We start from the raw sequence: 27,861 nt of genomic DNA, 5'->3' as shown, positions 1-27,861 counted from the left end.
TTTATGCATGGACCTACAGACAGTGCTGAGTAAGCAAGCAAGGACTGGAGTTCTTAGGAACCAATTAAGGAAGCTAATGACTACCTTCAAGCAGGAACTTAAGTCCTCCAACTTCTACAAGAATCAAACCACCCACTTAACCTTGCTCCTGGTCAGAAAAATTGTCCTGCGACAGGGTCAAGGAGGACAGTTATTACCCACGATGTTGGGGGGACAAGGTGGACTCTCCTTCCCAGGACCAAGCGGGTTAAAACCACACGTTAGATTTAAAGAATGACTTTGCAGAGCAGCACTAGCACAGTCTGAAGCCCCTCATCACCCGAAGGGCTCTGACTTTTGCAAAATGTGAACGCCCCTGGACCCCGCGGCCGCGGAAGTAGTGGCTTGGGGCACTTACAGTCACCGTGAGGTTTTCCCAGGCGATGCCAGACACGTCGATCTCGTTGCTCTCCCAGAAACGCAGGGTTGCGTTGCTGGGATGGCTTGGTGCCTCACACTTACAGCTGGGAGGAGAAAAGCCAAGACGAGGGTGAGGGAAAGGCAATAGAGGTGCAGCCCTGAGCTCCTGCCAAGGGGCAGCAGCCTTTTAGGAGGAAAAAAAAAACTCACTAGTAGACGGTGAGGAAGTCGAGCTTGCTGTGCATGTGCACAGGGTAGGTCTCTCGCAGGTGACTCAGCTTCTCCAGAGCCTCGTAGATGAAGATGATGCAGATGAGGGAGGCGAAGGCTTCTTCGGTGAAGCGGGTGATGTAGCACACCAAACAGCTGGCATCGGTGGCCACCAGCACTATGCAGAAGAAGGCAGTCCACAGCCCGATGCAGGCCCGCAGAGAGAGATAGGAGAGCGCGTACTCCCTGGGAAACCAAAATAAAACAAAGGCTGGAAAGGCCAGGAAGAGGCGCCGAGCCGTGCCTTCCTTCGGGGAAAATCACGAGCAATTTAGGAGCACGTCAAGGCTGCAGATGGTAAATGCACTTTCCATGTCCTACTACAGACAGCCTTGGGGCTGCGGTGCAGGGTGCGGACCTGCAGGAGGAGAGGCCAATTATTTCATGATTGTTATTTAACAATTAGCTTGTGTTAAGGCCTTGGAGGCTAATTGAGGTCAGGGCCCTTTGTGGAAGGTGGTGTCCTCCCACATCACCCCCATGCCCTAACACCAAAACCCCGGCTGATTTTGCACCCAGTCACCTGCTACCAGCAAGCTGGGGCTGAAGAATAAATTGAATTGCAATCAGGGTGTCTCATCTCACATCAAAGTCATCACAACACAAGGATCCCCATCCTTATGGCTTCTCCTCTTCCTGCTTCATTTTAACCCTAAAAACCCCAAACAACCTCATCCATCCTTCAGAGACCAAGGGCTCTTGCACCATCACATACTAAAGCAGCAGCGTGCAACGTCTGCGACACAGAAAACAACTGAAATCTAACAACTCTCACTGAGAAAAAGACGAGAAAAACATCTTTTCTCCACCACTGCCTCCTGAAGGCTCTCGCGGCACTCGGCCGCGGCAGCCGGCCTTACTTGCAGAATTTGTAGAGGATCTTTTCGAACACGAGGACGGGTCCAGTGCTGCCGAGGATGGTGAGAGGTTGGCCAGCAAAGGGGGAATACACCACGCCGGTCATGGATGCGCCCAGCAGTGACTCCATGGCACTCTGTCCAGGGAAGAGGCAGCGGCGAGGAAATAAATCAATGGGAAAAAGAAGAAAAAACCCAAAGCAAATTCACTGCAGCGAAGATTTTGCATGAGTTTTGCGCTCCCCCACGCCACCCAAGAGAGCTGCTCACGATGTGGCCGTCGGTCGCTTCCCCCAGCAGTCCCCCGAAGGTGATGACAGGGGACATGCAGGCACAGAAGAGGAAGAGGAAGGACGCCAGACACTGCAGGCTCAGACCATCCCGAAAGTCGCTCCAGAACCACGGGGCTTTGCGCTTCACGTCCAGGATCAAACCTCCAAAGAGCCTGGAGGAAGGAAAAACAAATAGACTGTTTCCCTGCAAGACCACACAGAGGGGGTTTTGCTGCAGAAGGACAAGCCCAAGCAGACAGTAACCTTCATTGCTAACCAGCAGCAGTCTCCTTCGGCCGTTTTATACCCGGCAGAAACCAAGCAAGCACAAAAAACCCCTCCAACAAAAAGAAAAAGGACCAAACCTGAAAGCCCATCCCCTCTTACTGCAACTGTCCCTTGCTTGGAGAAGCAGCAGAGCTCTCCCTGGAGGTATTTACACAGCTGCTTCCACCCCAAATCAAGAAAATCTGTCTGCAGTGGTGCTGTGGCTGAGCCCAGCTGCCCAGATCTCACCTGCCCAGCCCAGGGGACCGAGCTGGTAATGTGAAGCCCCTTCACTGAACCAACTAACCCCAGAAAACTGCTACAAGGGAAGGTGCACGCTCCGATTCTAGAGGCAAAGAGAAAAAAAAAAAAAAACAAACAACAAACCCCACAAACTATTAAAGCTCACACCTTCCCGTGCGCTCCAGTTCAGGACCACTGTGTTTCTCTGGCTTGCTGTGAGAAGCACTGTCATCGAGAGCTCCTGGCATCTTCCTTTTTCCCTGTTAAAAAGGAAATAAGCCAAAGCTATGGATTCGTAACCACTGGCTTGTTGGGCTTCTGGTCTGGGTATGTGACTGCGTCAAACTGGGACCTGGTGAATCTGGGTCCCAGAACAGCATCCCCGGCCGGCCGGCCGCCGGCCTGCCCGTCCCCCTCGCGCCTCCCTCCGCCGCAGCACCCACCTGCGAAGGGACGTTTTTCGGGGGCTCGATTCGGATCGATGGATCCCATTCTCCTGGCGGCAAGACCGTGACCTGATCCAGAAACTCGTCGATGCCGGCCACGAGGTCAGCCCGGTTCTTGGCTTTATAGGCAACGTCACGGAAAACCTGCCGACAGGAGACAACCTGCTCAGAGGACAACCCATCTCCGATGTCCTAAGCACTACGGTAAGCTCCTGGCTAAATGCAAGATCATTTTCCCCAAATTTCCTGCTTGTAATGGCAGGAAATATTCCCCCAAATGGAAAAAATCTGTCCATCACGGTACTTGTAATCATCTCCTCCACGAGGTCCCCATCCCTCATGGCACACCATACCCTTTTGCTTAAAGCGGGGAAGTTTCACTGGCCCTGGCAACGCCACCACTGGGGACAGGGTGCTGGGGACCCAGGGAGGTGCAGGATGCACACCGGGTGGGATTTCAACCTCCAAGAGGTGGGGTGATACAAATCCGTGCGTTTGCTTCGGCGTGTGAACGAGGGGTGGGCTATCTGGAGAGGTGTGGGCAGTTGGGAAGCAAATCCTCTTCCTCACTACTGCAGAGAGGTGAAGAAAACCAAAAATGACCCGGAATTCTCTCTTCTCGCACCTCATCCGTCATGATAGTAGCCATGGACCTGCCGATCTCATGGTACTGATGGGCTTTGCCTTCTGGTCCAAGCAAAACAAACAGGAACCTGGGCAAGAAAAACACAATGAGCGAGAAGAACGTGTCCTTGCTCAAAGGACACCCAAGGAAATCCCTGGGAGCCCCCAGCCCCGAGCGCAGCTCCAGAGGGGACACGTAGGCTCACCGACTCCGCCAGGAATTTGAAATTCACCAAAACCGATGGCAAATTTAATTTTTGGGCCAATTTTCATTAAAATTGGCCAAGGGGTTTGAAAGACACAGCAGGGAAGGGATGCGAGTGGGAGAAATGTCCTCGCTCCCCCTGCCCTTGTTCCCTTGGGACGCCAAACTGATGCATGCACCTTGATGTTCTTTTGTTGGGTGGGGGTTTTTTGAAATAAAATCTTTGTGCTTCTCGTTCAGACCTTGTTGGGATGGGAACTTCCGTCAGGCCCGAGAGGAGGACAGCCGGGGTCAGGCGGACAAATGCCACGATGGGCTGGCGAAGGAAATCCAGCTCTCCTACGAGCACGTTGGATGCTTCAGCCCCGGTGGGAATTTTCTTCATGAAATGCAGCTGCGCCTAGGCACAACAAGCGATTTTCAGGCAAATACCCCAAAAGCAAAGCCCTCAGCACTCTGCACCCAAATTTGCAAGACCAAATCTGGCCCTAAAGGCATAAGATAGCTACGAGCGTCTCACCTTGCTTAAGTCCATCGCGTTGCTCTCATGGTTCACCCCATTTTTAGCTTCTGCAGTGGTAGGACAAGGATGCGGGGTGAGTGTTTGGGCTGGTAGGAAAAAGAAAGACACTCAGAAAGACGGACAAGGAGCAATTGGGATGCTTCTCCTTTGCCAGGACAAGTCGAATGGGACCAGAGCCCTGCAGGAACCCTCACCTGGTGCCAAACCCTGCAGGAACCCTCACCTGGCTTGTCAAGGAGGTGCAGGTCTGACTGCTTCTTGCTCACATCAGCAAACGAGCGGACGATGGGAAGAAGGTTGTTTCTTTTCTTCTCATTCTGATGGTGATGCTTCTTCAGTAGGACTTCTCGAACTTTTGCCCGCACGTGCTCGTCAAACTCCGTGGACTGGTCTTGCGGGCCCAGGATCATATCTGGGGATGGCAAAGGGAAACGAAGCCGTCAGAGCAGAAACCCCCCCAGGTCCCAAGCCCCGAAGCCCCCGGGGGAAGGCTGTGCCACGCAGGATCCCCTGACACAGGCCCAGCCTTGCTTAGCAAGACATTTTAATACAGTTCAGCCTTTGCAGCGAAAGCAAGAAGTTTCTTTTGCTAAAAAACACGAGCAAAGTGCTTATTCATCACTCTGCTAAGATAATTATTTCCCATTCGAAATAATGCAATTTTCTTGCCCCGTCTGGCCTTTCTGTCTGACTCTACACATTTAAAAAAAAAAATGGAAAAAACACACCAGAAAAAGCTGGTGTGACTGTTGCACGCCCAGCCTGCATCCAAAACCAACTTAAAAACACAGCGGGGTTTCTGGAAAAGGACGCGCCGTTGGGGCAGGGTTTGATTCGGGAGCGGAGGGCACCGCGGCAAACCGAGCTCGGCCGTTCCCGCAGAGACGCGGCGCCCGCGGTACCTGCAATCTCTTCGATGCTGTTGGCACAAATGTCCAGCAGCACCGTCCCGTTGATGATGCAACTCCTCAGCTCAGAGAGGCTGTGCAAGGACAGCGTGGCCACGTAGGGCTTGCTCCAGCGCTCGCCGCCGTCTTCCACGTCCTCCTCAAACTTCAGCCACCTGCGGACATCAGGCGCAATCAGCCCCATTGCGAGGAAACGGCCTCAGCTCCGCAACCCCTTTAACAGAGCTACAGGGCGGCGAGAGAAGGCTCCTCGCATCGGCACCTGCAAAAGCTTTGCCAAAGTCCCGGAGAGCGGAAAGCAGAGCCCGCGGGCGCTGCCGGCGAGGGGACTCCTCTCCCACCACGGCCGGCAGCGGGGATTTACCTTGCCGTTTCCTTCCACTCGGCATCTTCACCCTCTTTCACGCAGATCTCATCCAGCTCGGTGAACAAGTCATGGGGAACGTGCTGCTCGTCCTCCTCGGTCCCGAGGATGAACTGCACTCGCTGGGACGGAGTGTCTGGGGGCAGAAGGCAAAGCCCCGTCCCGTTACCACGCCCGAATACGGCCCGTCACGCTCATAGGCAAAGCGGGCATCGATCGGCACCATAAACATCGGGCTGGCCCCTCTGCCCTGGCTCTGTCCAGGCTTGCACAGAGCCCCAGAGAAGGAGAAGCATCTAATCCACCTCTGCATAAGCATGGGCACCTTCCCTTCCCCACAGTTCCATTTTTAAAGCCAGGATCCCTCTGAGGAAGGCGAGCCTAAATCCTTTATGCATTTAACTGTCTTAAAAAAAAATAAAAAAAAAAAAAAAAAGGAAAAGAGAAGAAAGAGGAAAGTTTGGGAAAAGAGAGAGGGTCCTGCTAAATGATGCCGCTTTCCCTCGGAGGAACAGCAAGCCACTCAAACCGGCACGGGGACCTGCTTGCAGAAGACCCCAGCACCCACGTAGCCCCGAGGAGTTCAGTGAACGCTGCGGCGGGACTTACAGTGGTAGCCCTGCTCCGTCGGGGCAGAGTCCTTCTCCCGTTCCCGATGCTTCTGGCTGTGGGGACGGTGATGCCGGTGGCTTTGCCTCACCAGCGGCATCCGCACGCCCACGTACAGGGTCCGGTGGCCTGCGAAAAAGCGGCGTTTGCATCATTCTCGATACCGCGGAGACGCTTGACGCAGATGCCGCAATTAAATCAGTGCAGCCACCCCAGGAAGAAACACCAACTTCTCTTAATTTTCTTTTAACTGGATCCCTGAACGTCACAGACCTGCCCTTTTTTCCCAAGCCTATTTTACTCAAACTTTGCAACGAGAGAGCAACAACAAGTGATGGTTCCCGATCATCTAAAATGCCAAGCAAGGGACGTCGCAGGGACTTTGTGCGACAGGAAAAGGCGCTGGGCTGGCGGCTCCTCTACCGGGATCTCAGCAGAGACTCACCTTCCAACTCCTCCTTCTCATAGTGAATATTGACGACGTTGCTCGTTCTTCCTTGGTCAATCACTGCCTCTTCGTCATCTCCCTGTTTAGAAAGGAGAAGGGAAAAGTTGCGCAGAGCTCCCTTACATCCTCCCGGCCATCGTCCACCCCCGCGTCCACCCAAATCCACAAGCATCACGCCTCCGCGTGCCTCCTCCTCCAGGCACAGCCCTAAAAGCACGGACTTGGAGGAGGTTTCTCTTCCCATAACCCAATAAAACAGCCCGTAGCATCGTTCAAACACAAAAAAAAGCCCCAAAAAACCTCTGAGATTCGCACCCAGTTGCTCGATTTCTGAAACCGAAGTTTGAAGAAGAGCAAAACACCAAGAAAACTTGGGGACCTGGCAGGGCTGTTGGACGAAATTCAAGAAGCAAGAGCTACACCGGGCACTGGGAAACAGCCCAAAAGAACCAAACCCATAATTTAAAATAAAACTTCAAACACCGCGCTGGTATATGCTGCCCGTCGTACTAATGATGATGCATTAATCACAAAGACTTAATTAAAAAAAAAAAAAAAACCCAAAGCCAGAGAATAAATAACTTGTTACGATTTAAGCTGCAAACACTAACGTGAAATCTGCTTTTTATCCCCCAAATTCCTGCTTTGACTGAACAAAGGTATGGGATGAAAGGGCTTAATAAAATCGCTTTAAATTGCAACTTAAAAAAAAAATCGCTGTTTAAAGAAAAAAATCGCGGTTTCAAAAAAAAATCGCAGTTTAAAAAAAAAAAATCGCGATTTAAACGAAATCACAAGCTCGAGCGCATTAGGTGGGTGTTGGAGTGGGAATACACGGGGCGGTTTGGGAGTCAAACACCCCGCGGGTGACACGGGGAAAGTCTCCGTCTCTCTTAGAAACCGTTTTGCCCCTGTACTCCGACCAACGACGCTGAACCTGCCGCCGGGAGCCCTCCCCGGCACAAAGCATCTCCCCCCTCCGCATCCCTCTGCGCTCCGGGGAAATGCCGACGGGATTTCGGGGAGAGGTTTCCAACCATTTGGGGCGGTGCGGGGGGGCACTGGGGACGTTGGGCCCCTCGGCAGAGCCCCTACCTGTAACTCTTCCAGCAGCGTCATTTTGTAACCCTCGTCCTGGCTCATCCTGACGTCGGTCAGCGGTTTTGGGGTTTTGGGGATCAATCAAGGGGGGTTAGACCCCCCCCAGGACACCGCAGTAACCCTCACCGAGAGGAGCTCAGTGTCGCCCGCTGTGTACCAACTCCAGGTACACAAAAAGTGACCATTTCTTGGAATTGGAATCTTGGGCACGGGCGGTTATTTAAAGCCATGCAACCCCAAAACTCATCCTGCTTGGAAAACTTAGTGGATGGGAAGAAACCAGCTCTGTTTTGAACCAAACCTACCCGGAGGAGAGAAATGGGGTGTAAACGCCGGGGCGAAAGGCATAAGCGGCGTTTTGGTGTGTTTCACAGCACAAGCTGCCAACATACGAGTGAGGCGCAAACCCTTGGGAAAATACCCGTTACGGGGCGGCTCAGATCCCCCGCTGCTTTTTTATTATTAAGTTTTAAAGCTTCAGGAGCAAACGTGGGAGGAAACGGGACAAGTGGGGACCTCCAGGTCCGTGGCGAGATGCTCCGAGCATCTCATCGCCCTTCCCCGGCCACCACAGCATCCCCGAAATCGCAGCGAGCCTCGCACGGAGATGCCACCAAAGAAATTAAACCAGAGCACTGAAAGTGCGTGGTGATAGGCAAACAAAAGCCAAAGTTTCAGCAAATGACGGGGGGTGGGGGGTGGCATTTTACTCCCCCTGAACTGCTAAGGCATCCAGCAAAGATAAAAAATGTACAACTCTAATTAATCTTTGAGTCTGCCGCTTCTTCCTCCTCACGGGGAGGACTCCTCTCATCGTTCCCCTGCTCCTACATGGAGCCTCTCCCACAGGCTACAGTCCTTCACGAACTTCACCACGGGCTGCAGGGGGATCTCTGCTCCGGTGCCTGGAGCACCTCCTGCCCCTCCTTCTGCACTCCTTCTGCACTGACCTGGGTGTCTGCAGAGTTTCTTACAGCTTCTCACTCCTCTCTCCCGCTGCAAAAGCTCTCTCTATCTGGTTTTTTTTTCCTTCTTAAATATGTTATCACAGAGGCGCTGATTGGCTCGGCCTTGGCCAGGGGCGGGTCCATCTTGGAGCCGGCTGCCATTGGCTCTGTCAGACACAGGGGAAGCTTCTGGCAGCTTCTCACAGAAGCCACCCCTGTAGCCCCTCCCTGCTACCAAAACCTTGCCACACAAACCCAACACATTTGGGCTGGGTGCTGAGCCCCGCTCCATGCCGGCAGCTGTGTGGGAGGAAAATCCTTTGGGGATCTTCTGCCGGGGGGAATTTGTGGAAGGGGGGGACCCCAATGTCAGCTCTCTGTCCTGGAGCTGGAGGAGGTTGATCTAAACCTCGGGGCGGCACCACGCTCCCTCCCTCCCTCCCTCCCAGGCATGAACCCACCACAGCCGAGCAAGGAGTAGGGCAAATAATATGGGATAGGATAGTGCGTATATATGATGTCGGGAACAATCCTGGCCTGGCTTGGCAGACCCTCCCGAGACTGCAAATTATTTTTCTTTATTATTAGAGCTTTTCTGGAGGATGCTGCACACAGTAAAGTACTTTACAGGACACAACCCCTGCTCTGGGCACCTCCCGCAGGGAGAATGCAGCTCCGCAAAGAGGTCCCCGAAGGAGGAGCCCCGTGGCGTCCCCTTCCCGGCCGCGTTCCCACCGCTCACGTAAGTCAGCCCAAACAGCAGACGTGGCCCATTAAAAACAAATAAAGGAATCATTTCAAAACGTAGCCACAAATCAGCGGGTGTGGTGCAAAGTCAGAGTCTGGCTTCCTACGCCTGACGCTGCTTCTCATTTTTGCTGGCTCACGGGGCTTCTCTGGTGTTTACTCGTAATAAAATAAAACAAGGAAAATTAAGCTGCTTTGGGGGAGAGTTGATAATTTACGATGGGAAGAGGCTGTTTTGTTCTTGCCGTGCTCCGTGCTGACGTTTTGCATTTCATTTCAGTCTCAACGCGGCGGGATCGTTTGCATTTACAGGGGATATTACCACGTTGCGGTCTCGTCGAAGCAAAGCATTTGCTCCTTTGCGAACGAGAAAATCCGCTGTTCCCAAGCTCCTAAACTGATGTTAGGGGGAGTTTCTAGTCCGTGAAACTGTTTGGTGGTTGTTTGCTTTTTATTTTGAAGGTACAATTAAACGGCAACATCAGCTTTCCAGCAGCATCAGCCTGGGGATAGTTGCACCCGTCCATCACTGCCAGCGATGGGATGCTCCACGGGAAGGATTTATCCATCACACGCAGCCGCATCAATCAATCCCTTCGGTGTTTCCCAGTCACCTCCTCCGAAAATTTGCACCCGCGGATCAGCCTTCCCTTCAAACCTGGATTTCTCCGGCTTCATTTTCTCTCTAACAGCTCCGACGGCGCTGTAGATCCTGCGGCTTTCCCTAAACCGTAATAAAACCTTTGTTAAATCCGGCAGCCGGTTGGTGACGTCTCCAATGCTTCCGAGCATCCCATCGGGATCCCGCGCGCCGCTGGTCCCGGGGGATTTTGAGGCACCGGGCTCCGATCCCCGGCTTGGCTCAAGTGCCCCATTTTTCTCTCAATTCCTCAAGTTTTAGGTAAAAGGGTGATCGGGATGAACCTGCCTGACCCCACAGACCTGTGCCAGAAGGGATTTGGAAAGAAATTTAAAAAAAAAAAAAAAAAAAAAAAGGAAGATAACTAGAACCTTTGGATTGAATGGTAATTAATTGTGTTGCAAATGGTCCAAAAAAAAGCCAAAATAGGCAGGGGGGAGGATCTGCTCACTCTGGATGGGGTGACTTCTCTCCTGTACCAACACCTTCACCCCCCCAAGTCCCATTTCTGAACTCCCCGCACACCCCCGGTCTGGCAGAGGTGACGTGGGTGATGCTGCTGTCGCCTCCCTCCTGCAACACAGAGCTCATTGCCATCACTTGCATAGAGAAATTAAAAGAATTTTTTTTTTTAAATTACATAAATCAATAAAACCCCAAACCCACTGATTTCAACTCTTTCCCCAATCGGTTGGTTCCTGACCCAACATCCCAGGGAGATGGATTTCCCCCAAATCAGCGCTGCCCACTCCAAACCCCCCCTTAAAAAGCTCCAAAGATGCCTCCAACTCCTCTCCTCCCTTTAAAAGACTCGGGAGCGGCACAGCAAGACACACGAGACTTTTATTATATTCTTTTCCCATTACGTTCAATGGGTGACAAGAGAAAAATCAGACAGACACGGCTCAGGCGGGTGGACCCGTCAGCCAACATCAACCCTTCACGGACGGGACCCACGAGACGGCGACACAGATTTATATTATTTGAGTTTCACAGAAGGAACCCAAAATCAATCAAAGAATAATTAAAAGAAAACAAAAAAAAACAAAACACACAAAGATTCAAAGTGATAAATAACACAGATATGCTCAAAGGATTCCAACCTCCCCCAGTTTTATTTACAACACGGAGCATTTCCAAACTAGAGCATCTCTTACCATAAAATAAATATATTTCAGCATCTCCAAAATGAAAAAATAGTGTCTGTATTTCTAAATGTAGCACATGGGGGGAAAAAATGAAATAAAATTTAAAAAAAGAAAAAGTGCCAGCACCTTATTTATTACCTTTTTACATCTTTTTTCCCCCCTTAGGGATTTCCATGCACCTACATTTTAGGAAACTTCTTTCGAAGGGGCTCCCGGGAGATCTGGGGAGCTCTTCGTTCAGCCCGGCCCCGTTTTCCTTCCCGGGTGGGTTTCTGTCTTTTCTTTCTTTCCGAGCCGAAGAGACGCCAGGCACGCGCAGGGAACAATCCCAGCCTCCGGCCCCTGCCAGGAGGGAGCCGAGTCCAGCCCTGCGCTCTCCTCTTACGGAAAAGAACAAGGACAAAAGAAAAACTGGCCGCTACGAGAAGCCAAATAATTTCATTTAGGGACAGGGCAGCAAGGGGACTGGTACCACAACCGCCCAGCTCCATGCCCATGCCCGTCACCGGCTTAACGCTTCTACCTCCACGGGAATTCAAGTTTATTTTCCAACTGGTGGAGAGCTCAGGGCTCTCCCCCACTGCGACCTTTTCTCCCTGGGGAGGGAGGGACGGCACGGGGGAGCAGCACAGGAAGGCAGCGTGGACGGGAGGTGCACGGAGGAAGAGCAGCGAGAAAACCCAGGCTTTGCACCTTTCCCTTCCTCCAAGCACACACACCCCCCTTTTTTTTTTTGGCCTCCCCTCCTTTTTGAAGAGCTAAACCAGTTTCCTCCCCCTCCACCGGTCACCCCGCCGTGCCGGCAACCGTCAAACTACGGTTTGCAAAGCCCCATCCCGTAAAAGCGTCCGATTTTGGCCCTGCTCGGTGATGTGCCGCTCTCACCCTTACAGAGCCATTTCACATTTTCTTTTCCCCACCCGCACGTCACTTTGGGTCGGTTTGATGCACAAAACGGTTCCCGCGGCGGATGGGAGAAGCCGATGGCAGGAGGGTTCGTGCGCCCGTCCCAGCTGGGCGCGGGGCAGCGGCCGCAGCCGCCAAGAGCCTGGAGCAGGTGCTGAGCCCCCAGCAAGGTGCAGGGCTGCAAGGGGACCTTTTCTTCTGGGTTGTCCTCTCCTCCCAGGCTCCAGGGCCACCCGACTCGACCGCATGTGCCTGGGGTGACGCCGCAGCCCAAGGACCCCCCCAAAACGTGAAGGGGGCACGAGAACCGTCTCTGCTGAACAGCTTGTTCCTGCAAAGCGGCAGGGAGAGGGAGGAGGAGAAGGCAGCTTCCCGCTTTCCTCCCAGCTCGTCCCACCCTGCGAGAGAAAAGACTTTGCAAGGACAGGGCTGAAAAAAGAAAAAACAAAACAACCAACCCCTAGAGTCCCAGGGAGGTAAAAGGAAGGAAAGCGGAGGAACAACGGGGGGGGCAGCCTAGGGACGCAGAGCCCCAGGTCTCACCTGGCCGCTCCCAAAACCATACGCTGTATTCAAAGTATTCGATTTTAAGTGGTCCCTTATATTCGGTTTACGGCCAGGGGACAAGAAAGGGGCATTTCTGCATTTTGCAGCTTCCAGGCTGATGGCAGAGCCAAAGGAAAAGAAAATAAATACAATAAAAATAAAATTAAAATAAAATAAAAATTAAAAAAAAAATTAAAATAAAAGAAAAATAAAAGTCAAAAAGAAAATAAAAAGAAAATAAAAATGAAAATTAAAATAAAGTAAAATGCTGTAAAACTGGAGGGCAGGGAGCAAACGCTTTTCCTTCGCCTTAGCCCAACTGCTCGGACGCTCCTTAGGCTGCCCCGCCAGGGAGGACATCCCTCTCCTACCTGTAAGGGACGTAGGAGTGAACGAAAGCCTGGACCCCAAACCAGACCAAAAACCCAGCCGTGATAAAGAAGAAAACGGAGAAGGCGTCAAGTATAACAGTAAACTATTTGGAACATAAACATGAGTTTATATTTGGAAAAAAAAAAGAGAAAGGAGAGGAGGAATTGGGTATTAAAAAAATAGCACTGAATGATAAAGCGGTAGCAGTCCCTCTACCACTACGCAACCGCAACAAACACACGCACGTACGCCCGGAGGCTCAACAACACCGAACTCCCATTGACCGTGATGTGCACCTCAGTTTGCTGGTCTAGAGATACTGAATGCCTGAAGCACACCAAGGATAACTGAAGACGTCTGCATGGCTTTCATGGGAATCCTCCAACTGGAAAAAAAAAAAGCAGTTTCTCCCCGTGTCCGCGTTGGCACATCCCTGAGTCACGTTCTCGCTCCTCTCCTTCAAAGTCAAGATTCCTAAACATGAAAACTGGGGAGGGGGAAGAATGAAAAAAAAAAAAAAAGGGAGAGCATCATCAGTGGAAGATGGGGTTTGAGCCCCGTTCGTGGGACCACCGCGGCAGAGAGGAGCTGGCTGGCGTGCCACCGTCCTCGCCGCTGCTCATTTGCTCAGCATTGCCGGCCGAAGCACGGGAAAACCGTACGCGCGCGTCTCGTCACGCTCGCATGCGGTCCTTTACCTTTTTCCTCCCCAAATTCAGACTGTTTCTGTGTTCATAGGGAGAGTCTTCCACACGGTCGTTTTCGACATTTCATCCCAGATATTAATCTCGGAAGGATCGGTCCTGCAATAAATATTTTACATCGCAATCCGTGATTACGGGAACTGCTGCCGCCAAGTGCGTTAGCACCAGCAAGAGGACCAGGGGGGCCCGGGGAACCAAAGCTCAGCGTAAGCACCGGAGGTTTTGCTGGATGAGGAGTTGCGGGAGGCAAGCCTGTAGAACAACAGCTCCAGGCAAAGGCTCTTGCTGGCGTTTAGCCCTGGAGCGGGCTCCTAAGCCACTGCTGCTACAGGTCGTGCCTACACCACCTCTTTCTTAAATATGAGGATCTCCTGCTACCCTAAAGTCACTGATGATGCAAGTTTTGGGGGTTAAATGGGAGTTGTGCAGCCGCTCTGCGCAGGGGCAGAGCCCCGCCATCGTCTCCAGCAGCCCTGCCCAGAAATTTGATTTTCCCGCCGAGCGGACCGCTTTACCGAGGGACGCTCGATAAAGACGGTGCCAAACACCTTCAAACGAATCTTGCCGGGGGTCCTGGCGCTTGGTGGCACTTTACCTGTCGCTGCTTTGCTGTGGGATATCCAAGTCGCTGGTCTTCCCCACTTTCAGTTGAACCCAATTTGCAGCAGCAGCTTCCATCACCTTCTGGGACTCCTGACGGAAAAGGGACAAATCAAGTTCTCGGTCTTTAATCAAAGCGGAGATAAACTCAGCACCCAGTAAAGACGTTGCACGCTGTCCTCTCCTCCTGATCTGCGGCAGCTTTAGCTATTAGTGCAGCAGGGTGAAGACCTTTCACTCCAAATACTTTGGGGGGATTAAAAAACGCTATTATGAGTAAACCTTTCCATAGTATTAATAATAATAATAATAATAATCTTTATTATAGGACTCATTTTTAAAATTATACCTCTAGTCAAGTGTTAAGCTCACTGCTAATTTAGGATAAAAGGTTACGATGTGTGATCCAGGCTATTAGGATCCGTTTCTGTTTAGTTCTGATCTTGCCCCGACATTTAAAGACGAGCTGTGGCAGAAAGAGGCAATCTCACAGCCCGAGGGAGACGCCCGGCCCCGAGCACCCAGCAAGCTTCACCTCTTCTTCTTTGGCTTCATTTTTGGCATCGTCCAACTTCTTCTGCTTGCTTTCTGGCATAAGGTCATCCAGAAAGCTGAGCTCTCGCTTCGAGAAGCAGAAATCCATCACTTTCCGGACAAAAACGAGAGCCAAAACCTTCACGAATAAGAGGGAAGGTGCAGCGAGGTCAGAGATGATGCCACAGCTCGCTCCGACGCTACAAACACCCCGACGCCGAGCAGCACCGGCTCTTACCATCATGGGGAAGATGATGGCGGCACGCGACACCTTGATGGCCCAGAGCAGGACGAGGCAGATCAGCTGGATCATGGTGAAGCAATGCACCTTTCGCAAGGGGACGTGCCACAGGTAGATGAAATCCGGCTGGTGTTTCGCCGGCATCCCAAACAGCTTCAAGCGATCGAAGAACTGTAAAATAACAGTGAGAAGTTTCTGGCCCCGGGGAGACGCGGAGGGAGTGTTCAGGATCTCACTTGCAATGAGAAATCCTGGATCCCACCGCGTTCCTCTGCGAGCAGCACCCAATTTTCCCTCCGCTCCATCTATAAACCGGCTTGCCCGCGAGAGCTGCCCACCGAACTGCAATTATTCCCCGTTATTCTGTTCTCAGCGTTTCTCAGCACGCTGAATCCCCCAGCAAGGATTTCCACCAGCCACAGAAATCGCCTTCCCTTCGCGCTGAATTCCCCCATTTTCCCGTAACCTGCCCTGAACTTGCCCGGTCCTCCCGGCCCTATACACCTCCTGTGCCTCCTCCAATCTTTTTCTTACACAAAATATTTTGATCGCTTGCTTTCGGAGAGGGGTTTTTCCCCCCATGCCACTGCTTTTTTTACCTGCTTCTATAGAGATGAAATACCAGGGACCCAACACGCTGTAAAAGAGGCCGTACCTGAATTCCTCTGAGCGACGACACACCCATGTAGAGAAAGACGCCATAAAGCACAGGCATTGGTATAAACTCCAAAAATAAATACAGAAGTTAGTGCATTCTTGTTTTCAAATTGCATTTTCAGTATTACCGCTCTCTTCTACAGTCCCTGCCTAAAATTGCCTAAAGCCTTCCAGCTTCCAGAGGGTTAGAGAAGTGTCGCATTTTAACCATCAGAGATTTTGTGCGTGCGAATGATTTAATGCTCTGCTTTAGGCTGAGCTTTTGAGTTACACTTCATCAGAATAATCCTGTTTTCCAGAAAGGTTGGAGGAAAATAGGTGATTTCGCCCATGCTACCATATGCCGCGTTCTGCGACGGTAGAAAAACATTTGTACATGTTCTTGTGGCAACACGCAAGGAAGCCCACGGGGACGATTTCAGCGCGTTTAGCTACTGGGAACGGCTGTTCCGAGGCATCTGGGGGAACAAATTGCAAGCGGTAACGTGCTGCCTGGTTGAAAGAGCAGAGGTACTGCTCTAAATACGCTTCATCGTAACCCATAAACACGGGTGGGCCTGAAAGACATCTGAAAATCCAAGCAGTTGGCTTGCTCGCTTGGCTCGAGCGTGCCAAACTGGGGTCTGAAGGGCTGGAAAGTGCAACCGAGGGTGGTTCCCACCACGGATCGAGCCCCAAGGTTTGGGATCACCTCCTCCTCTGCTCCACAGCTACTCAGGCCTGGAGAAAGGGGACTAGTTTTGCATAACCTCCAAAAAGCTCGCGGTTGTTGGGTGGTTTCCATTTTCCTCTTACCTTTAACACCGAAGTGAAGAAGACTGAGCAGCCCATGAGCACAAAGATCATCAAGCCAGTGACTCTCTGCTCTCGTATCCCCAGAAACTTGGGCTGTTCTCCTGGAGCTGAGCAGCCAGACTCTACTTTGAGGCTATTCACGTGGGTGATGGACAGGACGGTCGCAGCCACAAACCACGGCAGCCCCATCACGGAGCACACCCCCAGCATCACGGCCACCATGAAGAGGTCCAGGTGGTACCCGCATCCTTTCTGCGCGGAGCGAAACAAGAAACAGAGCATCTCACGGGACAAGAGCAAGGACAACGTCGCAAGTCAGACCCAAACAACCCTGTTTGAGCTCAAGTCGACGTCTTGAAAATTTAAAACACGAACTGGAAACAAATAAGGATGTATCCAGTCTTTGCGCAAGCACCTTGCATGACAATCCAGCAGCAGAGTGGATTTGGGGAGTTTGTATCTACTTCTCAACAAAAAAACCCACCTTACTATTTTTCATTCATAAAGACATTTCTACCACTTGCGAGTAAGATATGACTCTCAGTTATCCCTGGCAGCACATCAAAATGATTCGTTCCCCAGCTGCTGCTGACATTTTAAAACAAAAGCGTGCTTCTACAACGCTCTAAGCTTAATATGCTCCTCCGAAAGATTGCTCATCTGAACTCCCCTGTTGTCGTTTGCTCCCTGTGTCATCGTTAAGCCAGGAGACCATCTTGCCACGCTGCCTGACGTTGTTCCAAACCAATGCCTTCACAAGGCATTTGGAATTGGAGCTTCTCCCCGTACCTGCAGCCCAGAGCGCGTTGGGGATGGGGTTGTCTCCTGCAGCCCCTTACCTTCAGCCTGTGCTCCTTCCTGTTCACGATAAGAGCCATGATCTGCTGGTCCATGAATATCAAGATGGTGCAAAGCAGAGCTGGGATGAGCGCAGCCACCACCGTCCACCAAGGGTTGGGTCCTATGGGGTTGATGAACCACCCGCGGTCGTCTCTGGTAGGCTGCAACAAAGCACGCACATCAGCCTTGTCTCCCAGCCCAGCTACTTCACCGGCTTGGATTTTCCCCTCCATCCCCGTGTCACAGCATCTCCCAGCCCTGGTTTCACGTCACCCCGGGGCTCAGCAGTGCCAGCATCCTCTTTGCAAGCACCTGTAGCTATTTCTCCTGCAGGTACCTAGTTTTGGGGCTGTCTTCTCATTTCCAGGAGGAAACGATGCACTTGGAGGTGGAGGAGGAGATGGTCACACCACCAGCATCTCCTCCAGACTCAGCCCTGTCCTGCCCCGGTGAAACCCGCTCCGTGCCACAACACCCCCCCTACCTTGAACATATGGGGGATGTGGAGCTTCGGTGACGGGATCCCAGTCATGAAGTCAATGAGCACCATGATGACGATGGTGAGGAAAACAGCAAAGTCACTTATTGTGGACCGCACCTGGGGCAAGAAACCAGAGCTGAAAGGGGCATCGCAAAGGGGGCCGCAACATGAGATGGAAAAATGAGAGACATCAACAACATTAAGGCTGGTTAACAAAATCCCACCACTCTGAGGACATGCAGCCAAATCCCTTGGTTAGCTACTGTTGCTGTGCTTGTCTCTGTGAGAGCTGGTGTCAGACAATAAAAAAAAAAAAGAGTTTAATTAGGTGGAAGAGGGTTGTTTGAATTCAAACCTTAAGTAAAAAAAATATTAAAAAATAAGGAAGCAGATGGCTGCCACTGCAGCCATGCTCACAGCTAAAATGGGAATAAGGCGCACTGAGGCATCGTATGTTCCTCAAAAGGAAGAAAAAGTGTCTTTTCCTATGGCAGCTCCTCATTTGAACCAACTTTCCCCTTGAGCATAATGCACAGAAGGTTAAAAAAAAAAAAAAAAAAAAAAGGCAAATAAACCCCCACAACTTTGGAAGACCTCATTTCCCACTGCCTGAGCAAAATATCGCTCGGGGGCAGGTCGCGAGGCAGGTGGGAAACGCCACAGTCGTTTAGCACTCATGGAAACGAGGGAGGGACATCCAAGCTGCTGGAGAGTTTGGCCTTCAAGGTCAATGTTTCCCAGCTTGACCAAGCGGTGGCAAATACTGCTTAGCGCTCCGGGAAAGCCATTTTGGGAAATGAGTGTGGAGACTGCTGCCGGCCACCATCTTCTACCTACTCTGGTTGGGAAGTAACGGCTGCTTTTAAACTTCTTCAAGAAGCTCGACAGGACGAAGGTGGAGAAGAAGAGGATGCAGCACCAGAAGAGGACATTAGGCGCGTAGGGGCCATTGCGTCCACAGGCAGGTCCGTGAAACTCTCCATGCAAATACCGACATTCCTGGAGAAACAGAGCGTCAGGACACAAAGGTAGTGCACGTGCGGCAAGGAAACCTGGGATAACTCGGGGCTTTTGAGGATCTTGGTCCAAGATCCATGACCTTGTAACTGCTGCTGCTGCTGCTGCTGCTGACGGAGATTTATATTGAATGAGCAGCAGCTGAACAAGTGACACATCGAACCGCACAGAGGAGAGCGGAGAGGCGAGATGTGATGGGACACCATATCACAGACCCATGGCACATCCTCCGCTCGAATGGCAGGCAACCGTGGCTGAAGAAGACGCCAAGAGGGGAAGGAAACACTGGAAGTTCTTGGGGATAGAGAAAGAGGGAGCAGGGAAGGAGGGCTAAGACAGCCGCGGAAGGAAAGGAGAAGAGACGAATCGTCCCTTCCCAGCGAAGGGCTCCCAGGACACGGCCAAGAGGGGATGAAGATGTCCTGAAGAGCCTCCCATCCTATGCCTGGGCTTTGCTTCCAGCAACAGCAGCCCGAGAGGCTGCTCAGACGTGCAAATTTATGCATGGACCTACAGACAGTGCTGAGTAAGCAAGCAAGGACTGGAGTTCTTAGGAACCAAGTAAGGAAGCTAAGGACTACCTTCAAGCAGGAACTTAAGTCCTCCAACTTCTACAAGAATCAAACCACCCACTTAACCTTGCTCCTGGTCAGAAAAATTGTCCTGCGACAGGGTCAAGGAGGACAGTTATTACCCACGATGTTGGGGGGACAAGGTGGACTCTCCTTCCCAGGACCAAGCGGGTTAAAACCACACGTTAGATTTAAAGAATGCCTTTGCAGAGCAGCACTAGCACAGTCTGAAGCCCCTCATCACCCGAAGGGCTCTGACTTTTGCAAAATGTGAACGCCCCTGGACCCCGCGGCCGCGGAAGTAGTGGCTTGGGGCACTTACAGTCACCGTGAGGTTTTCCCAGGCGATGCCAGACACGTTGATCTCGTTGCTCTCCCAGAAACGCAGGGTTGCGTTGCTGGGATGGCTTGGTGCCTCACACTTACAGCTGGGAGGAGAAAAGCCAAGACGAGGGTGAGGGAAAGGCAATGGAGGTGCAGCCCTGAGCTCCTGCCAAGGGGCAGCAGCCTTTTAGGAGGAAAAGAAAAACTCACTAGTAGACGGTGAGGAAGTCGAGCTTGCTGTGCATGTGCACAGGGTAGGTCTCTCGCAGGTGACTCAGCTTCTCCAGAGCCTCGTAGATGAAGATGATGCAGATGAGGGAGGCGAAGGCTTCTTCGGTGAAGCGGGTGATGTAGCACACCAAACAGCTGGCGTCGGTGGCCACCAGCACTATGCAGAAGGCGGCAGTCCACAGCCCGATGCAGGCCCGCAGAGAGAGATAGGAGAGCGCGTACTCCCTGGGAAACCAAAATCAAACAAAGGCTGGAAAGGCCAGGAAGAGGCGCCGAGCCGTGCCTTCCTTCGGGGAAAATCACGAGCAATTTAGGAGCACGTCAAGGCTGCAGGTGGTAAATGCACTTTCCATGTCCTACTACAGACAGCCTTGGGGCTGCGGTGCAGGGTGCGGACCTGCAGGAGGAGAGGCCAATTATTTCATGATTGTTATTTAACAATTAGCTTGTGTTAAGGCCTTGGAGGCTAATTGAGGTCAGGGCCCTTTGTGGAAGGTGGTGTCCTCCCACATCACCCCCATGCCCTAACACCAAAACCCCGGCTGATTTTGCACCCAGTCACCTGCTACCAGCAAGCTGGGGCTGAAGAATAAATTGAATTGCAATCAGGGTGTCTCATCTCACATCGAACTCATCACAACACAAGGATCCCCATCCTTATGGCTTCTCCTCTTCCTGCTTCATTTTAACCCTAAAAACCCCAAACAACCTCATCCATCCTTCAGAGACCAAGGGCTCTTGCACCATCACATACTAAAGCAGCAGCGTGCAACGTCTGCGACACAGAAAACAACTGAAATCTAACAACTCTCACTGAGAAAAAGACGAGAAAAACATCTTTTCTCCACCACTGCCTCCTGAAGGCTCTCGCGGCACTCGGCCGCGGCAGCCGGCCTTACTTGCAGAATTTGTAGAGGATCTTTTCGAACACGAGGACGGGTCCAGTGCTGCCGAGGATGGTGAGAGGTTGGCCAGCAAAGAGGGAATACACCACGCCGGTCATGGATGCGCCCAGCAGTGACTCCATGGCACTCTGTCCAGGGAAGAGGCAGCGGCGAGGAAATAAATCAATGGGAAAAAGAAGAAAAAACCCAAAGCAAATTCACTGCAGCGAAGATTTTGCATGAGTTTTGCGCTCCCCCACGCCACCCAAGAGAGCTGCTCACGATGTGGCCGTCGGTCGCCTCCCCCAGCAGTCCCCCGAAGGTGATGACAGGGGACATGCAGGCACAGAAGAGGAAGAGGAAGGACGCCAGACACTGCAGGCTCAGACCATCCCGAAAGTCGCTCCAGAACCACGGGGCTTTGCGCTTCACGTCCAGGATCAAACCTCCAAAGAGCCTGGAGGAAGGAAAAACAAATAGACTGTTTCCCTGCAAGACCACACAGAGGGGGTTTTGCTGCAGAAGGACAAGCCCAAGCAGACAGTAACCTTCATTGCTAACCAGCAGCAGTCTCCTTCGGCCGTTTTATACCCGGCAGAAACCAAGCAAGCACAAAAAACCCCTCCAACAAAAAGAAAAAGGACCAAACCTGAAAGCCCATCCCCTCTTACTGCAACTGTCCCTTGCTTGGAGAAGCAGCAGAGCTCTCCCTGGAGGTATTTACACAGCTGCTTCCACCCCAAATCAAGAAAATCTGTCTGCAGTGGTGCTGTGGCTGAGCCCAGCTGCCCAGATCTCACCTGCCCAGCCCAGGGGACCGAGCTGGTAATGTGAAGCCCCTTCACTGAACCAACTAACCCCAGAAAACTGCTACAAGGGAAGGTGCACGCTCCGATTCTAGAGGCAAAGAGAAAAAAAAAAAACAAACAACAAACCCCACAAACTATTAAAGCTCACACCTTCCCGTGCGCTCCAGTTCAGGACCACTGTGTTTCTCTGGCTTGCTGTGAGAAGCACTGTCATCGAGAGCTCCTGGCATCTTCCTTTTTCCCTGTTAAAAAGGAAATAAGCCAAAGCTATGGATTCGTAACCACTGGCTTGTTGGGCTTCTGGTCTGGGTATGTGACTGCGTCAAACTGGGACCTGGTGAATCTGGGTCCCAGAACAGCATCCCCGGCCGGCCGGCCGCCGGCCTGCCCGTCCCCCTCGCGCCTCCCTCCGCCGCAGCACCCACCTGCGAAGGGACGTTTTTCGGGGGCTCGATTCGGATCGATGGATCCCATTCTCCTGGCGGCAAGACCGTGACCTGATCCAGAAACTCGTCGATGCCGGCCACGAGGTCAGCCCGGTTCTCGGCTTTATAGGCAACGTCACGGAAAACCTGCCGACAGGAGACAACCTGCTCAGAGGACAACCCATCTCCGATGTCCTAAGCACTACGGTAAGCTCCTGGCTAAATGCAAGATCATTTTCCCCAAATTTCCTGCTTGTAATGGCAGGAAATATTCCCCCAAATGGAAAAATCTGTCCATCACGGTACTTGTAATCATCTCCTCCACGAGGTCCCCATCCCTCATGGCACACCATACCCTTTTGCTTAAAGCGGGGAAGTTTCACTGGCCCTGGCAACGCCACCACTGGGGACAGGGTGCTGGGGACCCCGGGGAGGTGCAGGATGCACACCGGGTGGGATTTCAACCTCCAAGAGGTGGGGTGATACAAATCCGTGCGTTTGCTTCGGCGTGTGAACGAGGGGTGGGCTATCTGGAGAGCTGTGGGCAGTTGGGAAGCAAATCCTCTTCCTCACTACTGCAGAGAGGTGAAGAAAACCAAAAATGACCCGGAATTCTCTCTTCTCGCACCTCATCCGTCATGATAGTAGCCATGGACCTGCCGATCTCATGGTACTGATGGGCTTTGCCTTCTGGTCCAAGCAAAACAAACAGGAACCTGGGCAAGAAAAACACAATGAGCGAGAAGAACGTGTCCTTGCTCAAAGGACACCCAAGGAAATCCCTGGGAGCCCCCAGCCCCGAGCGCAGCTCCAGAGGGGACACGTAGGCTCACCGACTCCGCCAGGAATTTGAAATTCACCAAAACCGATGGCAAATTTAATTTTTGGGCCAATTTTCATTAAAATTGGCCAAGGGGTTTGAAAGACACAGCAGGGAAGGGATGCGAGTGGGAGAAATGTCCTCGCTCCCCCTGCCCTTGTTCCCTTGGGACGCCAAACTGATGCATGCACCTTGATGTTCTTTCGTTGGGTGGGGGTTTTTTGAAATAAAATCTTTGTGCTTCTCGTTCAGACCTTGTTGGGATGGGAACTTCCGTCATGCCCGAGAGGAGGACAGCCGGGGTCAGGCGGACAAATGCCACGATGGGCTGGCGAAGGAAATCCAGCTCTCCTACGAGCACGTTGGATGCTTCAGCCCCGGTGGGAATTTTCTTCATGAAATGCAGCTGCGCCTAGGCACAACAAGCGATTTTCAGGCAAATACCCCAAAAGCAAAGCCCTCAGCACTCTGCAGCCAAATTTGCAAGACCAAATCTGGCCCTAAAGGCATAAGATAGCTACGAGCGTCTCACCTTGCTTAAGTCCATCGCGTTGCTCTCGTGGTTCACCCCATTTTTAGCTTCTGCAGTGGTAGGAGAAGGATGAGGGGTGAGTGTTTGGGCTGGTAGGAAAAAGAAAGACACTCAGAAAGACGGACAAGGAGCAATTGGGATGCTTCTCCTCTGCCAGGACAAGTCGAATGGGACCAGAGCCCTGCAGGAACCCTCACCTGGCTTGTCAAGGAGGTGCAGGTCTGACTGCTTCTTGCTCACATCAGCAAACGAGCGGACGATGGGAAGAAGGTTGTTTCTTTTCTTCTCATTCTGATGGTGATGCTTCTTCAGTAGGACTTCTCGAACTTTTGCCCACACGTGCTCGTCAAACTCCGTGGACTGGTCTTGCGGGCCCAGGATCATATCTGGGGATGGCAAAGGGAAACGAAGCCGTCAGAGCAGAAACCCCCCCAGGTCCCAAGCCCCGAAGCCCCCGGGGGAAGGCTGTGCCACGCAGGATCCCCTGACACAGGCCCAGCCTTGCTTAGCAAGACATTTTAATACAGTTCAGCCTTTGCAGCGAAAGCAAGAAGTTTCTTTTGCTAAAAAACACGAGCAAAGTGCTTATTCATCACTCTGCTAAGATAATTATTTCCCATTCGAAATAATGCAATTTTCTTGCCCCGTCTGGCCTTTCTGTCTGACTCTACACATTTAAAAAAAAAGCTGGAAAAAACACACCAGAAAAAGCTGGTGTGACTGTTGCACGCCCAGCCTGCATCCAAAACCAACTTAAAAACACAGCGGGGTTTCTGGAAAAGGACGCGCCGTTGGGGCAGGGTTTGATTCGGGAGCGGAGGGCACCGCGGCAAACCGAGCTCGGCCGTTCCCGCAGAGACGCGGCGCCCGCGGTACCTGCAATCTCTTCGATGCTGTTGGCACAAATGTCCAGCAGCACCGTCCCGTTGATGATGCAACTCCTCAGCTCAGAGAGGCTGTGCAAGGACAGCGTGGCCACGTAGGGCTTGCTCCAGCGCTCGCCGCCGTCTTCCACGTCCTCCTCAAACTTCAGCCACCTGCGGACATCAGGCGCGATCAGCCCCATTGCGAGGAAACGGCCTCAGCTCCGCAACCCCTTTAACAGAGCTACAGGGCGGCGAGAGAAGGCTCCTCGCATCGGCACCTGCAAAAGCTTTGCCAAAGTCCCGGAGAGCGGAAAGCAGAGCCCGCGGGCGCTGCCGGCGAGGGGACTCCTCTCCCACCGCGGCCGGCAGCGGGGATTTACCTTGCCGTTTCCTTCCACTCGGCATCTTCACCCTCTTTCACGCAGATCTCATCCAGCTCGGTGAACAAGTCATGGGGAACGTGCTGCTCGTCCTCCTCGGTCCCGAGGATGAACTGCACTCGCTGGGACGGAGTGTCTGGGGGCAGAAGGCAAAGCCCCGTCCCGTTACCGTGCCCGAATACGGCCCGTCACGCTCATAGGCAAAGCGGGCATCGATCGGCACCATAAACATCGGGCTGGCCCCTCTGCCCTGGCTCTGTCCAGGCTTGCACAGAGCCCCAGAGAAGGAGAAGCATCTAATCCACCTCTGCATAAGCATGGGCACCTTCCCTTCCCCACAGTTCCATTTTTAAAGCCAGGATCCCTCTGAGGAAGGCGAGCCTAAATCCTTTATGCATTTAACTGTCTTAAAAAAAAATAAAAAAAAAAAAAAAAGAGAAGAAAGAGGAAAGTTTGGGAAAAGAGAGAGGGTCCTGCTAAATGATGCCGCTTTCCCTCGGAGGAACAGCAAGCCACTCAAACCGGCACGGGGACCTGCTTGCAGAAGACCCCAGCACCCACGTAGCCCCGAGGAGTTCAGTGAACGCTGCGGCGGGACTTACAGTGGTAGCCCTGCTCCGTCGGGGCAGAGTCCTTCTCCCGTTCCCGATGCTTCTGGCTGTGGGGACGGTGATGCCGGTGGCTTTGCCTCACCAGCGGCATCCGCACGCCCACGTACAGGGTCCGGTGGCCTGCGAAAAAGCGGCGTTTGCATCGTTCTCGATACCGCGGAGACGCTTGACGCAGATGCTGCAATTAAATCAGTGCAGCCACCCCAGGAGGAAACACCAACTTCTCTTAATTTTCTTTTAACTGGATCCCTGAACGTCACAGACCTGCCCTTTTTTCCCAAGCCTATTTTACTCAAACTTTGCAACGAGAGAGCAACAACAAGTGATGGTTCCCGATCATCTAAAATGCCAAGCAAGGGACGTCGCAGGGACTTTGTGCGACGGGAAAAGGCGCTGGGCTGGCGGCTCCTCTACCGGGATCTCAGCAGAGACTCACCTTCCAACTCCTCCTTCTCATAGTGAATATTGACGACGTTGCTCGTTCTTCCTTGGTCAATCACTGCCTCTTCGTCATCTCCCTGTTTAGAAATGAGAAGGGAAAAGTTGTGCAGAGCTCCCTTACGTCCTCCCGGCCATCGTCCACCCCCGCGTCCACCCAAATCCACGAGCATCACGCCTCCGCGTGCCTCCTACTCCAGGCACAGCCCTAAAAGCACGGACTTGGAGGAGGTTTCTCTTCCCATAACCCAATAAAACAGCCCGTAGCATCGTTCAAACACAAAAAAAACCCAAAAAAACCCTCTGAGATTCGCACCCAGTTGCTCGATTTCTGAAACCGAAGTTTGAAGAAGAGCAAAACACCAAGAAAACTTGGGGAACTGGCAGGGCTGTTGGACGAAATTCAAGAAGCAAGAGCTACACCGGGCACTGGGAAACAGCCCAAAAGAACCAAACCCATAATTTAAAATAAAACTTCAAACGCTGCGCTGGCATATGCTGCCCGTCGTACTAATGATGATGCATTAATCACAAAGACTTAATTAAAAAAAAAAAAACACAATCCCAAAGCCAGAGAATAAATAACTTGTTATGATTTAAGCTGCAAACACTAACGTGAAATCTGCTTTTTATCCCCCAAATTCCTGCTTCGACTGAACAGCATCACCTGCCACCGCGCAGCAGCGATGCTCGGGAAAGGCACCGGTTAATTTAACGAACAAGAGGAAGAAACGCTCCTGTCTGGAAACGAGTTTGCTGGTCCCCGAGTATTAATTTCAGAGCCGACCTGTTGCTAACTCCCCGCCAGCTCCCGGGACTCGCCCACGTAACCCGGCAGCCGGATTATCACGCGCCCGTGGCTTTCCTGTCCTCTCTCCGATGACGGCCTCCGCCACCCTCCGTCCCCTCTTAGCAAAAATGCATCCTGCTCCCCTTTGGTTTTGCCAAAAAAAAAAAAAATCCCCAAAAAAACCAACCCCAAGAAACTCCAAACCCCAAGCCGGGAAAAGGTATGGGATGAAAGGGCTTAATAAAATCGCTTTAAATTGCAATTTAAAAAAAAATCGCTGTTTAAAGAAAAAAATCGCGGTTTCAAAAAAAAATCGCAGTTTTAAAAAAAAAAAAATCGCGATTTAAACGAAATCACAAGCTCGAGCGCATTAGGTGGGTGTTGGAGTGGGAATACACGGGGCGGTTTGGGAGTCAAACACCCCGCGGGTGACACAGGAAAGTCTCCGTCTCTCTTAGAAACCGTTTTGCCCCCGTACTCCGACCAACGACGCTGAACCTGCCGCCGGGAGCCCTCCCCGGCACAAAGCATCTCCCCCCTCCGCATCCCTCTGCGCTCCGGGGAAATGCCGACGGGATTTCGGGGAGAGGTTTCCAACCGTTTGGGGCGGGGTGGGGGGGCATCGGGGACGTTGGGCCCCTCGGCAGAGCCCCTACCTGTAACTCTTCCAGCAGCGTCATTTTGTAACCCTCGTCCTGGCTCATCCTGACGTCGGTCAGCGGTTTTGGGGTTTTGGGGATCAATCAAGGGGGGTTAGACCCCCCCCAGGACACCGCAGTAACCCTCACCGAGAGGAGCTCAGTGTCGCCCGCTGTGTACCAACTCCAGGTACACAAAAAGTGACCGTTTCTTGGAATCGGAATCTTGGGCATGGGCGGTTATTTAAAGCCACGCAACCCCAAAACTCATCCTGCTTGGAAAACTTAGTGGATGGGGAGAAACCAGCTCTGTTTTGAACCAAATCTACCCGGAGGAGAGAAATGGGGTGTAAACGCCGGGGCGAAAGGCATAAGCGGTGTTTTGGTGTGTTTCACAGCACAAGCTGCCAACATACGACTGAGGCGCAAACCCTTGGGAAAATACCCGTTACGGGGCGGCTCAGATCCCCCGCTGCTTTTATATTATTAAGTTTTAAAGCTTCAGGAGCAAACGTGGGAGGAAACGGGACAAGTGGGGACCTCCGGGTCCGTGGCGAGATGCTCCGAGCATCTCATCGCCCTTCCCCGGCCACCACAGCATCCCCGAAATCGCAGCGAGCCTCGCACGGAGATGCCACCAAAGAATTTAAACCAGAGCAATGAAAGTGCGTGGTGACAGGCAAACAAAAGCCAAAGTTTCAGCAAATGAGGGGGGGTGGGGGGTGGCATTTTACTCCCCCTGAACTGCGAAGGCATCCAGCAAAGATAAAAAATGTACAACTCTAATTAATCTTTGAGTCTGCCGCTTCTTCCTCCTCAGGGGGAGGACT

General features: G+C 52.3%; 2 protein-coding genes across 2 annotated transcripts; both read right to left on the bottom strand.

The window, feature by feature from the left end:
- Nucleotides 1-136: 136 nt before the first annotated feature.
- Nucleotides 137-7,578, bottom strand: LOC129201157 (electroneutral sodium bicarbonate exchanger 1-like). Its single transcript, XM_054812309.1, has 16 exons — nucleotides 7,531-7,578; nucleotides 6,433-6,514; nucleotides 5,976-6,116; nucleotides 5,379-5,514; nucleotides 5,009-5,169; nucleotides 4,330-4,518; nucleotides 4,104-4,192; nucleotides 3,826-3,983; nucleotides 3,380-3,467; nucleotides 2,752-2,898; nucleotides 2,477-2,568; nucleotides 1,797-1,971; nucleotides 1,530-1,663; nucleotides 610-855; nucleotides 398-503; nucleotides 137-166 (listed from the first exon to the last, which is right to left on the bottom strand). The coding sequence occupies exons 1-16, from the start codon at nucleotides 7,576-7,578 to the stop codon at nucleotides 137-139; spliced, it is 2,022 nt and encodes a 673-aa protein (XP_054668284.1).
- A 5,979-nt stretch (nucleotides 7,579-13,557) lies between these two features.
- On the bottom strand, nucleotides 13,558-27,097 carry LOC129201156 (electroneutral sodium bicarbonate exchanger 1-like). Its single transcript, XM_054812307.1, has 24 exons — nucleotides 27,050-27,097; nucleotides 25,602-25,683; nucleotides 25,157-25,285; nucleotides 24,555-24,690; nucleotides 24,185-24,345; nucleotides 23,506-23,694; nucleotides 23,309-23,397; nucleotides 23,031-23,188; nucleotides 22,585-22,672; nucleotides 21,957-22,103; nucleotides 21,682-21,773; nucleotides 21,005-21,179; nucleotides 20,738-20,871; nucleotides 19,818-20,063; nucleotides 19,606-19,711; nucleotides 18,532-18,693; nucleotides 17,698-17,811; nucleotides 17,213-17,374; nucleotides 16,374-16,625; nucleotides 15,577-15,645; nucleotides 14,919-15,092; nucleotides 14,682-14,819; nucleotides 14,142-14,239; nucleotides 13,558-13,645 (listed from the first exon to the last, which is right to left on the bottom strand). The coding sequence occupies exons 1-24, from the start codon at nucleotides 27,095-27,097 to the stop codon at nucleotides 13,558-13,560; spliced, it is 3,237 nt and encodes a 1,078-aa protein (XP_054668282.1).
- Between the last annotated feature and the right edge of the window lie 764 nt (nucleotides 27,098-27,861).

Source organism: Grus americana, unplaced genomic scaffold (genome assembly GCF_028858705.1).
Source record: "Grus americana isolate bGruAme1 unplaced genomic scaffold, bGruAme1.mat scaffold_82, whole genome shotgun sequence".
NCBI classification, from domain to species: Eukaryota; Metazoa; Chordata; class Aves; order Gruiformes; family Gruidae; genus Grus; species Grus americana.
This window is presented reverse-complemented; position numbering and strand designations above follow the sequence as displayed.

What these genes read in the sequence shown, in the direction of transcription:
- LOC129201157 (XM_054812309.1), bottom strand. Translation starts at nt 7,578, where the DNA reads ATGAGCCAGGACGAGGGTTACAAAATGACGCTGCTGGAAGAGTTACAG. An exon ending in CTACTATCATGACGGATGAG is followed by an intron (nt 2,899 to 3,379) that starts GTGCGAGAAGAG and finishes TCCTGTCGGCAG; the next exon opens with GTTTTCCGTGACGTTGCCTA. An exon ending in CGAAAAACGTCCCTTCGCAG is followed by an intron (nt 2,569 to 2,751) that starts GTGGGTGCTGCG and finishes CCTTTTTAACAG; the next exon opens with GGAAAAAGGAAGATGCCAGG.
- LOC129201156 (XM_054812307.1), bottom strand. Translation starts at nt 27,097, where the DNA reads ATGAGCCAGGACGAGGGTTACAAAATGACGCTGCTGGAAGAGTTACAG. An exon ending in CAGCATCGAAGAGATTGCAG is followed by an intron (nt 23,695 to 24,184) that starts GTACCGCGGGCG and finishes TGCCATCCCCAG; the next exon opens with ATATGATCCTGGGCCCGCAA. An exon ending in GAAGTTCCCATCCCAACAAG is followed by an intron (nt 22,673 to 23,030) that starts GTCTGAACGAGA and finishes TTTCTTGCCCAG; the next exon opens with GTTCCTGTTTGTTTTGCTTG.